At 39.0% G+C, this 15,446-nt stretch overlaps 1 protein-coding gene across 1 annotated transcript in view; it reads left to right on the plus strand.

Annotated features, from left to right (window-relative positions):
- The first annotated feature begins 2,337 nt into the window (after window positions 1-2,337).
- kncn (kinocilin) overlaps window positions 2,338-15,446 on the plus strand; it is a 60,872-nt gene continuing 47,763 nt past the window's right edge. Inside the window, exon 1 of the mRNA XM_028810588.2 lies at window positions 2,338-2,628. Coding sequence (XP_028666421.1) covers window positions 2,481-2,628 — 148 coding nt within the window. The 5' untranslated portion in view covers window positions 2,338-2,480. The remainder of the gene's footprint in view (window positions 2,629-15,446) is intronic.

Raw genomic sequence — 15,446 nt, forward strand, 5'->3', positions numbered from 1 at the left:
AATCATAAAATGAAATTGAAAATCCAAAAATGCTATAATTGGATTCTCTATAGTTCTAAAAAACCAAAGGGGAAAATATTACCAATAATGAGCAAGAAAAGACAAAAAATGTAAACCAAGCATTATCATAACAGTTGATGATAATTCTCTGCCAGCTTTTCCCATTTGGACATGATTGTTTTGCAAACTGGGAAACCCCTTTTGAATGTTTACAAAATTTTTTGTACCTTGAATCATTTTTTTTTTTTTAATTTACATGAATTGTATTTTTTGTTTCATTTTTGATGTATGAGTTTACACTCTTTAAATTTAAATCACCATTTCAAAGATTGTGCCAAGCAGATAATGGTTTGTTATAGGATCTTGCCTGTTGCTGGGGTCCGTCTTCCTGATGAGTGCCTTGGTGTTCAAGCAGTAAAAAAGAACCCTTAGAAAGTCTTAGTTTTGGTATTCTGGTTCTGACTTTTTTGATTTGACTCAGTGTTTGTCCTTGTGTTTTGGCTCTAGTTGTGTTGCAGAATATTGTTAAATGATCCATTGCAATACTTTCATGACAATGATTACAGTTAAACCTTCTGGTTTGAAAGATAGGTATCGGAGATTAGAATAATTTAGTTAGGATTTTTGATTTTATCCATAGTAGTCAGCTTTTGTGTTATTTCTGAAAGAAACCCACATCTTCTGGTTGACTGCTTTGAACATCTGAGCAGTGATGTCCAATGGTGCAAGGAGTCAACCTGAGGTAGCTGATTTGGGAAAAAGATGAACAGTGGGTGTCCTAGTTGAGGATATTTTGGGTGGTTTTGTGTTTTCATAACTGACATAAGTGCCTATTTTCTTACATTTTTCCTTGTGGCATTGCTCAGTCCCTCAAAGTGAACTGCTAATGAACATCCATCCATATATTCTCCAGCTTGCTTAGTCCTACACAAGATTGGGCACAAGACAGGCGTCAAGCCTTGATGGGTAGCCAATCTTTTGTTTGCACAGGGCCAATTTAACCACCAAACAAGCTAACTTTGAAAACCCACACACACTGTCCAGGATTCAAATCCAGAACTCTGGAGCTATGGGCCAACAATGCTTGCCACCACGCTGGTCTTTTCAATGTCTTCTATAAACTCCTAAGTTTTGAAGTCACTGTATTGTGGCCCACATCTGTATTATCCACTCAATCCAGTCCTCTGTTCACATAGACCTCTAAGTATTTTATAAGTGTTCACCATCTCACTGTTCCTCATATTGCGACTGACTTAAAGAACTTTCTTGGCACCCCAGAAGTTCACCATTAACTCTGTGTGACTTGTCTAGAAAGCCCCTATCTTCAGAAGTGAACTCCAGGATGGCGATTCTAAAGTTTTCATTATACCATTCATTTAATCTTACACTAATTTCTGCTTTGAACTCAGCTTTCTGCTTAACTACTCATTTTTGTGAATCATTAGTCATTATGCCAATGCAGAGTTACTCTGCAGCGTGAAAATGTGCTAATCAGTGCATGGTGGACTCTTCTCAGCATCTAATGTGCTTGTGTAATACATTTCTCATAACCAAAAACACTTAAATGGCTGAAAATTTCCAACAAACAAGTTAAGGTGAGACTCCCAATGCCTTTGTCGATTCTTTGTTGCTATTTTACAGAGTTCTTCAAAGAATATTTGGACTTGAAGTACAATGAAGGATTGTAAGAAAGGTTCTGTATGCAATACGTCTTAAACCTGGATTATGTTTTCTGAATGTCTTTAGAAAGCACAATAAACCTTTACTGGAGCAGTATTTCGGATGAATCAGCAGAGTGCAGAAACAGATAAGCAAGTGGCTTGTTCGAACAGGGGTTCAATGAGAAACGCCTCAAATGGACCAATCAGCGACAGCATAAAGTGGCTGCCACTTTGTGCCTAGAAGGCTGAAGTTGGCTACTGTCTGATGTGCAATGGGAGTATAGCTTAGTGGCCAAAGCCCTGAACTGAAAACCAGCAGGATGTGTGTTCAGTCCTCACTTTACTATACTATGACTTTGTATTTGTATGTGATCTGCAATAATGTTGACAAAGGTGCTGCATTACAAAAAAATCTCTTTGTTTGCCAGCAGGAGTTTCTTAGATTTTTCAGTCAGAACTGAAAGGCCTTCACAGATCTCCACTTCCAGAGCCGTATCAATTGTTTGAAACACAATGAAATGACACACCACTGATTCGTCTGACTCAGAATTGGTAAAGAAATTACCTAGGGACTGGAACTCAAATCTGATTTCAATGGATCCTTCTCACAGGAACTAATCAGAGTAACACTATCTTAGCACATGCAGTAAATTAAAGTTTTATTAGCTGCTTCTGGGTTCTTGATGGCTAGATTACCACAAGAGAAAGTGATATGCAGCTTTTCACTCGGCTCGAGGTGGGATGTGATGAGGCAGACACCGAGGGCTATCGCCTGTGGTCTCTCAGGCAGCAAAGCCACAGTGGCAGACGAGGTGGTGGATGAACGCAGTCAGCACCAATGAGTTTCACCTTCTGCGGGTATCATGCGCCGTACTCAGCATTGTGGCAGGGTGCATCATCATTGGCGTGTCCAACTATTGTGGGGCTGAGGCAGTTGGGGGGATCTTCCTTGGGGCAGGAGGACTGGGTAAGTAGTTTGGATCTTTTATGATGATGCATGTGAAACAGTATTTCTTTAAGCTTTAAAAAATAGTGTGGAGTATGGAGTAGCTGGCAAACAAAGGAAATTAAACTTGTTTATTAAAAGAACAGGCCAGATTTTGCAAAGCACACATAGCTTCTTTAGCTTATAATATGAATATGAATATACTATATCTGCAGTAGATGGATGACTGTTGTTTTGCAGAAATCATTTACAGGAACAGTAATGCTAGAGCTCTTCACACACACATTAGTACTGCTTGAACTAATAAATAATTAAACAAAATTTCAAATATGTAATTATAATTTATAGACTAAGCTACCAAGGCTACAAGTTTCATTTCAACTACTAATGCAATGTGTGATTTAACTTGTCTGGGTACCAGCTATAGATAATATAAGGAGAAAACGTTTTTATTCTGCCTCTTCAATATCTCAAGAAAGGTGTGTAGACCTCAACATTCCACAAGGCACAGATCTGCACAAACAAGATCAGGACTCTCCACCTAAGGTAACCTAGCCTCAAGCTCAAAAGGCAGGCTTGCTGCCTACACAAGTCAAACAAAGGGGGCAAAGGCCACAACAAAAACTAGGGAAAAATTAAAAACCTCTAGTGTAAGGACAAACAATACAAAATTTCTTTATATTTGAAAATGTATCAACTGGATTCCAAAGGATTTTACATAAAGTAAATAGGAAAACCTACAAGTGAACAAAACCAAGAATAAAAATAGAAACAGACCCTTAAAATAAAACTAAATGTCAGAGCCAGGAAATCCAATACAGATTAAATGCACACCTCACATTGGCACTGGAAGCCCAATTACGCTGACATGACCACTAGCGTAGCAAATGCCAGTGGATTCAGTGAGGGCATCTTAGGATCTTACTCCTATGATGAACACTACTACATTACCTTCAGCTCTCACTCTCTCTGTTTCTCCCTTTTATATATAATTTATATGGTGAGATTTTTGAGACCCTGGGAACCCTCCCAATTGTGTTGTGCTCCACAACCCCACAACTGCTTCGCTAATTCATCTTGGATTGGATCTCCAATTCCTGGATGGCTCCTTTGCATCCCTTTGGGGCAAACCCTGCAATGTACCTCCATACCCCATGCTGACCTTTGCAATATATATATATATATATATATATATATATATATATATATATAAAATATGCTGTAGATATATACATACTACATAGATATGCTGTATGTATGTATATATATATATATATATATATATATATATATATATATATATATATATATATACACACAGTTAGGTCCATAAATATTTGGGCAGAGACAACGTTTTTCTAATTTTGGTTCTGTACATTACCACAATGAATTTTAAATGAAATAACTCCAATGCAGTTGAAGTGCAGACTTTCAGCTTTAATTCAGTGGGGTGAACAAAACAATTGCATAAAAATGTGAGGCAACTAAAGCATTTTTTGAACACAATCCCTTCATTTCAGGGGCTCAAAAGTAATTGGACAGTTGACTGAAAGGCTATTTCAAGGGCAGGTGTGGGCAAGTCCGTCGTTATGTCATTATCAATTAAGCAGATAAAAGGCCTGGAGCTGATTTGAGGTGTGGTGCTTGCATGTGGAAGATTTTGCTGTGAACAGACAACATGCGGTCAAAGGAGCTCTCCATGCAGGTGAAAGAAGCCATCCTTAAGCTGCGAAAAAAAGAAAAAAACAATATTACGAGTGGCAAAATCTACAGTTTGGTACATCCTGAGAAAGAAAGCAGGCACTGGTGAACTCAGCAACGCACAAAGACCTGGACGATCACAGAAGACAACAGTGGTGGATGATCGCAGAATCATTTCCATGGTGAAGAGAAACCCCTTCACAACAGCCAACCAAGTGAACAACACTCTCCAGGGGGTAGGCGTATCAATATCCAAGTCTACCATAAAGAGAAGACTGCATGAAAGTAAATACAGAGGGTACACTGCAAGGTGCAAGCCACTCATAAGCCTCAAGAATAGAAAGGCTAGATTGGACTTTGCTAAAGAACATCTAAAGAAGCCAGCACAGTTCTGGAAAAACATTCTTTGGACAGATGAAACCAAGATCAACCTCTACCAGAATGATGGCAAGAAAAAGGTATGGAGAAGGTGTGGAACAGCTCATTATCCAAAGCATACCACATCATCTGTAAAACACGGTGGAGGCAGTGTGATGGCTTGGGCTTGCATGGCTGCCAGTGGCACTGGGACACTAATGTTTATTGATGATGTGACACAGGACAGAAGCAGCCGAATGAATTCTGAGGTGTTCAGAAACATACTGTCTGCTCAAATCCAGCTAAATGCAGTCAAATTGATTGGGCGGCGTTTCATGGTACAGATGGACAATGACCCAAAACATACAGCCAAAGCAACCCAGGAGTTTATTAAAGCAAAGAAGTGGAAAATTCTTGAATGGCCAAGTCAGTCACCTGATCTTAACCTAATTGAGCATGCATTTCACTTATTGAAGACTAAACTTCGGACAGAAAGGCCCACAAACAAACAGCAACTGAAAGCCGCTGCAGTAAAGGCCTGGCAGAGCATTAAAAAGGAGGAAACCCAGCATCTGGTGATGTCCATGAGTTCAAGACTTCAGGCTGTCATTGCCAGCAAAGGGTTTTCAACCAAGTATTAGAAATGAACATTTTATTTCCAGTTATTTAATTTGTCCAATTACTTTTGAGCCCTTGAAATGAAGAGATTGTGTTAAAAAAATGCTTTAGTTGCCTCACATTTTTATGTAATCATTTTGTTCACCCCACTGAATTAAAGCTGAAAGTCTGCACTTCAACTGCATTTGAGTTGTTTCATTTAAAATTCATTGTTGTAATGTACAGAACGAAAATTAGAAAAAAGTTGTCTCTGTCCATATATTTATGGACCTAACTGTATACTTTATATCTATATAGAAAAATATAGATAAATAAATATACTGTATATATATATATATATCTATGTAGAAAAAAATATATATATACATATAATTTGTTTTAAATAAAAAGACAAATTAGTCAGAAGAATAGTTAGGTCTACACACAAGAGATATTGAAGTGAAGTGTCGATTTGGCACTCTCTAGTGGTCTCTGGAGGGAAGTGAAAGAAAGCAGGAGTGTCCTTCTCTCTCTTTTTCCTCTGGTTAAATGACCGACTCACAGGATGCTTTATTCTGCTTGAGAGGAAGGGGTGGAGCTGGAGGCGGGACAGAAGTGATACCAGGCTTCTTCCTGCTGCTGTTTCTCCATTCTAAAAAGGGAAATAGGAAATGTGAGAACAGATGTTCCACAGAAGTTAATGTTAGATTTTAAGTATATTTTAAGTGTTTGCAGAGCTGTTGGATGGAATGGAAGGATATTTTTTAAGAATAAATGGAATTGAACTGAATTGAAGCCACCCTGGTGTTGAAAAATGTGCTCCACACAGGCAGTGACAAGGTGTAGGATAGAACAGACATCCCTGGAGTTTTAGTTCTGCGACACAAAGTGGGAGAGTAAAGACTGGGTACTCCTCAAAGCTTTCACACAGTAATAAGTGTTAAGGTTAATTTATTAAATCCAATTGAGCACAAAAGTGGTAGAATCAAACAAACCTACTTGTAAACAGAAAAAACTGGATGTTTTGCACTTCCATAATTAAGAAAAAAAGTTAAAGTAGCAAACTTAAAATATATTAATACATTGAAAAAAATGGAACAACTACCAAAAAGTCAAGTCAAGACAAGTTGGGGAGCATGCACTGGTACAGTGTGTTGCTGCACCCACTACACAACGAAACAACTCGGGATCCCAGTTTGCAACCCCCCAGGCAGACACACGGTCCAGTCCCATCCATCCATCCATCCATTCTCTTCCGCTTATCCGAGGTTGGGTCACGGGTCCCACCCTCCGGAAATGACCCTCTATCTGCCACAGCCAGGTGTTACGTGGGTGACCCCTTGGTCTGGTCCAGCCACTTGGATCCCCAACAATGAGCATCTTACAAGCTGGATCACCCTCGGGGAAACGCGGCACATGGCCATAGTGCCATAACTGACACTCCCTCACAATGCAGGTAATGTGCCTCATTCAGGACTCCATGAGCAACCGCTCAATCGACACAAAGTCAAACCAACGGTACCCAAGGATTTTCTGGTGAGACACAGTACCAAAGGAGTCCAGTCTTCATCTCAGGTCACTGGATAGCGTCCATGTCTCGCAACCATATAGTAAGACAGGTAGCACCAGGACTTTAAAGACTTGGACCTTCGTCATTTTGCATGGATATCAGGAACGCCACACACCCCTTTCCAGTGACCTCATGACCCCTCATGCTCTCCTAATCCGTCTACTGACTTCATAGAAAGAGTCACCAGTGACATGAATGTCACTGCCAAGGTAAGTAAACCTCTCGACAAGGTCAACACTACCAAAAAGCTAACTGTAAATTACAATGAGTTTTATTTTTCTGACTTGCATTTTTTGTTTAATGTTATTGAATTCTTCCAATAAGCAGTACATTATATGTGAAGTGTCTGACATGAGTACAATTCTGTTTATCTGTTTCTCAATTATTTACTACTATTTGGGGTCCATTTTGATTCTTGTAGCTGTGCTATTTAATATTGCCAGGGCTGTGCCGTTGCTATGTTTTGCAGCGTATAGCCATATTTAAGGTGATGGTACAGTAGGATACATGTCCATGTTCACAAGTAAAAAATGTGTTTTGGCTTGTTATTGTTTAGGGAAGGAGTTTTTTTCAGGTTTTGATCTTTTGGCTGTTTTTTTTTTTGGCTTTAGATTTTCAGTAGTATAATTGTAGCAGCTTTGTTAACATACAGTGTACACAGTACAATTAAATTCTTACTTGCATGTCTGAACAACAAAGCTACTCTCCGTACTGCAATAAACAGGAATACAGTATATTAAAATGCATAACTTCATATTATCTGTTAGAAAACACACATCAGCTTGCCTAGCATTAGTGGGTTTGTGACTTCTTGGTATTTTGACCCCTGGCTTGTTCTTTCACTTTGTTTTTTTTTTGTGTTCTCTTATTAGTCACTTTTCACATCCTGGTCGATTTTCCTTGACAAAATATCTTCCATTATCTCTATCTCAGAGAGCGCTAACATATCACCATATAAGATGCCCTGCACAGACTTTACTGTAGAATGCCCAGGAGGGGGTGAACAACTAATTGACTGAGGTCTCCAGGACTTTGACTGCGGCTTGTCTTTTAATTGTGCCTTATACCTGATTGTTGACCCCCAGAGGTTTATTTTTCTCCAGGGATACTGCTGACTGGAGTTTTTGCTTTGCCCTCCAACATTGCCAACTGGCCATAATTCAATGATAATGTTAACAGACACATATTCTTAGGAGCCATTGTTGTTAATCAGTTTGTAATTCCTTTGTCTTCCTGTTGTGGGTTGTCTGAGGGAATAGCGGGTCAAAAGACAAGAAAAATTCTGGGGCGTCAACCCAGCTTTCCCTCTTTATTTCCAAAAGTGCCACCCTGTGGTGTTCTGTATAACAAAATCACTGCCTATTAAGGCTTCCTCCATCACTTTGCTCAGGGTTTGAAGGAGTGCCGTCTCCTCAGGTAATGCCTCCTTCCAGGTGGCTGGGTTTTTATGGTCCTGGAAGTGGAGGGGTGGAGTCAATTACACTCACTGGGCGGAGACAAAGGAAGACGATACAGTTAGTGGCAATGCCCCCTCTCGGGTCACTGTGGAATTAGATACATGGGAGGAACATGGAGAGTGACCCTCTGGTGCACATGTTTCACACTGTGTATTTAAACAAATCTGTTTCTGAAGGCTGTAATTAGTAATTTGTAAGGTTGTAATTGCATTTTACTTGTGAACTTACAACGCTCTGAGACTATATTCTTTGAATTGAATTGAATTGAAATAGGTGAGAACTGCAAAACCCAAGAATCTTTTTATCAAAGCAAAAATATTCATCCAAAAAGAAGCTTTAGCAGTAACTTCTGCTTTGTCTAAACTTGCTCCAAAAAGATGTAGTCAGAGACCGACAGCCAAAAACAGTGAGGGCTGAGATCAAAGCACCAGCGATCAAACTGGGGCTCAAGACATGCTTTAATAGGGAAGCCTCGGGTGGTTGCCTGTCCTAATGGCCGATCTACACCCCCGATTCAACAGAAGACAATAAAGCCAGATTATAAAACATGGGGAAAATAATTACAAAATAATTAACTAAAACCAAAATAAATTCAAAAAAGCAATAAACACAAATACAAACAGATGATAAAAAGTAGCAAAGCAGAAAGGAAAAAAAATGCAAAAGGATGGCGTCCAGGTGTATTCCTGACATGGAGTGAATAGAAACGTGTAAAAAAAAAATGAGGATATATTAAATGAAGGATAAAACAATAGCAGTCAATTGGGCCTCGGGCTGGCATGCCTTCGGAGTTAACATTTTATGTTCTTCCTGTGGTCACACGAGTGACCCCTGAAGGACAGGATGATCGGATCTGTATCAAACTGTGGCCAACATCTTAACCACTCCTGGCTTCCGGCTTGTGCCCATTGTTGTTTGCAGACTCTGATTTGAGTCACCGGTGGGCAATGTAAATTACAATATGTACCCTAGCATTTTTAAAATCATGCAGCAAATTTGCTTCTCAAATGCTGCTTTGAAAGCTCAATTATTATGCCAAGTAAAGACCTCTATTTGAAAAAAGAGAAAGAAAAAAAAACATTGTCAAAATTAAAGCACATAATATTCTCTAAAAGCATAATTTTAAGTATTCTTATAAAACAGGCATCAGTGAACAAAAGGTCACTTGTTTTTGGAGAAGGAGGCAGCCCCTCTGCTTGCAGCCTGCTCTGTATGCCTATGGCATTTATTCCAGAGAATTAAACATTTCTGTTCAAACAGGAATCCCGCTTCCTCCTATTGTGTCGCTTGGGGACACTGGGGCACAGCTCACATGGTGTTTGCCAAAGTGCCCAATTACTTTTTCCATTTGCTTTGCCAACTCTTCATCAGCTTTGTTAGAGTTCAAGAATAACGTGAAAAGGTAAGGTTCATGAAACTCAAGATCTCATTACTAAAGCATGTCTTCGTTGCGGGTGGATTGGCTCAGGTTTGGTCTGTATTAGTCACCTTGCAATTACCTGCTGTTTCCATTAAAAACTACCGTTTAATTCCTACTGTTTTTACTCAGCTGGGATGGCTTATCTGATATAATAATGATGATAGGAATAAATATATTCTTTTTTTGTGCTTTTACATGACTAAACAGCTGAAGCAACAAATTATTATGCTAAGAGCAATTGAGTAAGATTAAATTTCAGTTGACACAAAGGAGCAGACATCGTCTGAACAGACATTGTCTTATGAAATCCTTTAGTTTGACTCTCTTAGTTGTCGAGAAGCCCGCACTGTTTAATGATACAGTTGAATATAAAGATTAACTAAGAAGTGGAAAGCAACTTGGATTGGAGTCCTAGAAAAGGATGAAATATTATTCAGTCTACTACTATATTTTTCCATTGTTTATTTTTCTCCAGATTATTGTACATAACATTTTCATTATTTTACTGATGTTTCTCTTATTTATGTGATCATTTCTGTTGTAAAGGAGTGCCCATCTTGCTAAAGGCTACACCATGAGGACGGTACAGGCAGACAAAGCCTCAAATGAGATCTCCATTGGAGAAGGAGGGCCTCACTGGTAACACATTTAAATGTGGGTAGTCCTGTATGCATGCTGGATGGCCCAGAAAAGCAGCCAGTCCCGTGTGAGTGTGTCCAAGGAGGAATATGTTAGACAAAGTTGGAAGTAGGAGGCAGCAAGTAGGCACTAGCTAGAGAATCAGGGAATGGGTTACCCATTCAAGGAAGAATTTAAGGAGAACAGGCAGAACATCAAGACTTGCTTGATTAACCTTAAGGGGGGCAGCACAACATGTCCAACTCAAAGTAGAAGGATCACATTGCTGCTCTCAAGGAATGGTGAGCTGAGATGCTGCCTAGGAGGCCTAAACCTTTATAAACCTATAAAGTCTTACCAAAGGCCCAGAGTTGTCAGTACACTAGGGCCTGCCATCCAGGTGTCCCTTTTGGACAAAGGCTGCCACTGACCCTGGAAGAAGCTCCTGGGCTTGGCCAGAACTGACAACCTTTAAAACCATCTGTGTCCAGAGAACATATTTAGACTATGATATGGAAGAAAGGTGGCATCAGGGATCATCTGATGGCAAGGAAACACCAGGGTTTGGAAAAGGGAGAAATCTGGTGATCTTTGAACGTTCACATGGCTGAGGCACCCAGAGTGGCAGAAAGGGACACTAATTTTTTTTGTAAGTTCTAGGCAAAATAACAGCTATTGGTTTATCATTTAGTTTTGAGTTCTCCTTTGGTTCATCCCTCCTGTTCATGTTTTATGCAATGTACAAGGGGTATGAGGCGCTACTACAACAGTGTCCACTTCGGTTACAATGGCATAGCTGGTAGGATAAACAGCCTATCTGCTGGCTCATCCACTTATTCAGTTATCCTGTCCTCATTAACATTTTGGAGCAGTGTTGCTTAAACTATGTTTGGGATAGGTTGCAGCATGATTGCATAGTAAAATAAACTTAGTTCATCCAAGCACATACTGTATTCTGTGGTGATATAGCGTATTATTTATTGTGATGGTATGGGATCCAAAACTTACCCTATAAATGTTGTGGTGGACACATCACTGAGAGCTTTTTTTTCTGTGGTATGAAGATATAATAAATATTCACATCGACACCATCACCCCTCACACAAATAGTGTAACATTTTCCAACTGAGATAACTATAGCAGTAGAGTGTTGTACCGTGTTAGCCATAGATTGATACAGGAGAAAATAGGGTTAAATGACACCTTTTATTGGCTAACTAAATAGATTACAAATGCAAGCTTTTGAGGCAGCTAAGGTCCCTTCATCAGGCAAAGTGTAACCTTCCTCATTCCTAAAGGCCTCTTGATACAAAATCCAACCATACACACTTACAACAGCCAATTTGCAGAACAGCTATGCATCAGAAGCTGAGAGAGGCTATGAAACCATCTAATAACAAGGTTACACCTTGTCTGATGAAGGGGCCTTAGCTGCCTTGAAAGCTTGCATTTGTAATCTATTTAGTTAGCCAATAAAAGGTGTCATTTCACCATATTTTCAACTGTGATAACTGAAAGGGAAGACAGACCAGCTTGTGAGGTGAAGAACCGCATTGCTAATTTGAAATGTTGGAACTAAAATAACAGGTAAGGCACTAGGATGACGATTTTTGAATATGGCTGGTGTATATATTGCGCAGTTTTCAGTTTCAGGGCTGTAAAAAACTGGTCAGTGCCTCATTATGTGTTTGCTATTATGACATACATTGAATCCAAATCGGTAACAGAAGTGCAAAGAAGATTTTGCATTAAGTTTAATGTGCCCCAGCAAAGATGAATTACTTCTCATAATGCAAGTTTAAAGCGGTTCGATACATTTACATTTCTGGAAGTATGCAGGACAAGTTTTTTGGACCATTGAAAACTGTGAGAATGGCAGAAAGTATCAAAAGGGTAAGACAGGCTGTAGAGCAGAGCCTTAGGCATTCAGCACGATGTCGGTCAGTTGCATTAAACATTTCAAACAAGACTGCTTGCAGAATCCCATGGCCCACATAAAATACAAATAAAGCACATATTTTTATGAATAATTTTGACTATGTGACTTATCTTTTTTAGTCAGTTTATTGAGTTATTAAATGAAAACTGGGATATGCTGAACAATTTGGGAACTCATTGAGAATAATAAATTGATAATGGTGAAGTTCATTTGAAAAATGATAGTTTTAAAAAATAATGCAAAACATGCAAACTCCATGCAGGGAGGACCCGGGATGTGAACCCGGGTCTCCTAACTAAGAGGCAGCAGCGCTACCCACTGCACCCCAGTGGTAGATGATTTTGTTAAATGGTGTGATGAGTCTTCTTTATACCTAACATTATGAAAGCTAAGAAATTTATAATTGATTTCAGAAGAAAATTCACATGAAACAATCATCCAAGGCCAAGCAGTTCCGATTGTTGACAGTTATAAATACCTGAGGACAATTATAGAGTCAAAAGTGACATCTGCAAACAGTGACATCAGTGCTTCTATTGTTTAAGGAAGCTGTTTTTTTAGTGTCAGTCCTACCATTATGTCGTTGTTTTATAAATCTTGTATTGAAGTCTGTCATTACTTATGTGCTACTGGTCTGGTTTGGAAATCTTAATGTCAGCAGCAAAAACAAACTAAATCAGATTGTAAAATGCAGCAAAAAAAATATCAGGATCTCAACAGTTCCATCTCACAGGCCTGTTCAATAAACAGGTATTACGAAGTGGATTACATCAGACAGGACTCACCCATTACATTATTGATCCCAGTTGTTGCCATCAGGTCACAGGTTCAAGGTCCCAAGGATAAAAAGACACCAGTTCTTTCATTTTAACATTTATTTTGTAAATAAGTTTACTTTCAATAAATTATGGGATGAACAGCAAGCATTTACATTTCTAAATGTGGGTTTTATTTGTATGTCTTGTACATCTTTCACTATATGTATTATGCTCATTGCTATATTTTATTTATTTGTACTTAAATTTATGTTTGATGGCTGTATTCTTTGTTGATGTGTTTTTAATATTATGTCATGGTCTCTCTGTAAACTCCGCTGACAAACCAAATTACTCTCTTTGGACAATAAAAAGGAGTTCAATTGAATGTTCAGTGAAATAAGATGAGCCTATACTGGACAGGTGCTGTCTTTATATTTTCCAGAGAGGATTTAAATAAGTGATTATTTTTTCCGGTGCACAGTGTTAACTATGGATCAATTTGTCTAACAGTTTGGAAACACAAGCTGCTGTTAACAGGTAGGCAAACTAATGACCTGAGACCAGAGGATGTGGGCATTGCTAAAGACACAGATGCTATGGAAGGGGAATGTTCTCCATACAGATCCCCATGAGACAGGCAGGGGTTCAAGATCAGTTTGGGAAGTCCTGCGAGGTAGCAGTTATTCTCGGTTATACACTCAGTTTGTAGTTTCTGCTGTCTCTGTATACATCCCTTCTTTGTATTTTCTATCCAATAAACTCACTTATATTTGGAATATGTTAGTGTCATTTGTGTTATTCTAGGTGTAAACTTTCACTATGGCAGTACTACTCCTGTTATACAATAACTGTTATGAATTTAGTAAATAGTTAAATTTTACAGTATACTCTGCATCAATGCTGCTTTTGTGTATTTGTCATATTTTTCTTAATGGCTCTCAGGGCCAAACCCAGAGAGCACTGAATGCACTATAAGCTTCTTTCAACCTTGCCTTTTCATTTACTGCCTTTCTTATGCAATCTTAATTTTGTCTCTGCTGCTTTGGCTTTTGTGATTTCATATGCTCTCTTTTTTTATACATCCTTTATGCTTGCATGAAATAATCACAAATTAACAAGAGAACAAAATATGTAAGACTTAATTTTATGGTTGATGTCATTACACAGGGTGGCACGGTGGCGCAGTGGGTAGCGCTGCTGCCTGTTCACTTCCCGGGTCCTCCCTGCATGGAGTTTGCATGTTTTCCCCGTGTCTGCGTGGGTTTCCTCCGGGTGCTCCGATTTCCTCCCACAGTCCAAAGACATGCAGGTTAGGTGCATTGGCGATTCTAAATTGTCCCTAGTGTGTATTTGGTGTGTGTGTGTGTGCCCTGCGGTGGGTTGGCACCCTGCTTGGGGTTTGTCTCCTGCCTTGCGCCCTGTGTTGGCTGGGATTGGCTCCAGCAGACCCCCATGACCCTGTAGTTAGGATATAGCGGGTTGGATAATGGATGGATGTCATTACACAGCCAATGCACATCTTAAACACATTATGGTGATGTGGTGGTTAGTGCCTACAAAACCCTAAAATTGAATAATGTGGTAAAAAAAATGGATGAATGGAATAGTCTGTTATTTGCACAGTGAAAATAAATTTACATTCACTTTCTCATACCATTATCCTCTTTCTGGTGTACTTAGAGTACAAAAATACATTTTGCTACATGTAAAGTTTTTTTCCCATTTAATATTTTTTCTAAATTCCATTTATTTTTTATGTGTTATTTATTTATCTTATTTATCTTTAACTGCATAACTCCCAGACTGCCTGCTTCCAAGTTTCAATTTGATTTTCCATAAGCTTTTGATAAGGCCCCTCATGGGAGACTAGACATCAACAGACCACTAGTAACAGGGATTCAGGATATTGTGAACAGATGGGCAAGGCATTGCTTTAAATACAGAAAACAGTCACATATGATGGGAGAGTCGTTTTTGAAATTAGGTGGGGTCCTCCATGATGTCACCAGAGACCCAGGCTGATGTGGCTGCTTCTTTCAATTTGCAAAATGAATTTTTGCAAAAATATTCATTTCACTACCACATCCACTACTATTTTCACACAATATTACTCCCTACAGACTCACACACACACAAATACACTGCTTGAATGTTTTTTTTTTTTTATTATTATTTCTTGTCCTGCACTTTGTAAAGCAATCCCCATCCAGGATAGGTTTTTGCCTTTAGCCCAGTGCTGTCTAAATAGTTTTGTGCTCCTTCAACCATGACAATGAGTTATGACGATTCAGGAGTTGAATACATGGCATCATACCCATGAGTCTGGTGAGTGTTCTGTGGGGGTCACTGTGAAATTACAAAGGGTGTGGAAGAGAGGAAAGTCAGAGTCAGTAACCACTTTTGCATTTTCTTTTTCTTTTTA

This window comes from Erpetoichthys calabaricus, chromosome 10, assembly GCF_900747795.2.
Source record: "Erpetoichthys calabaricus chromosome 10, fErpCal1.3, whole genome shotgun sequence".
NCBI classification, from domain to species: domain Eukaryota; kingdom Metazoa; phylum Chordata; class Cladistia; order Polypteriformes; family Polypteridae; genus Erpetoichthys; species Erpetoichthys calabaricus.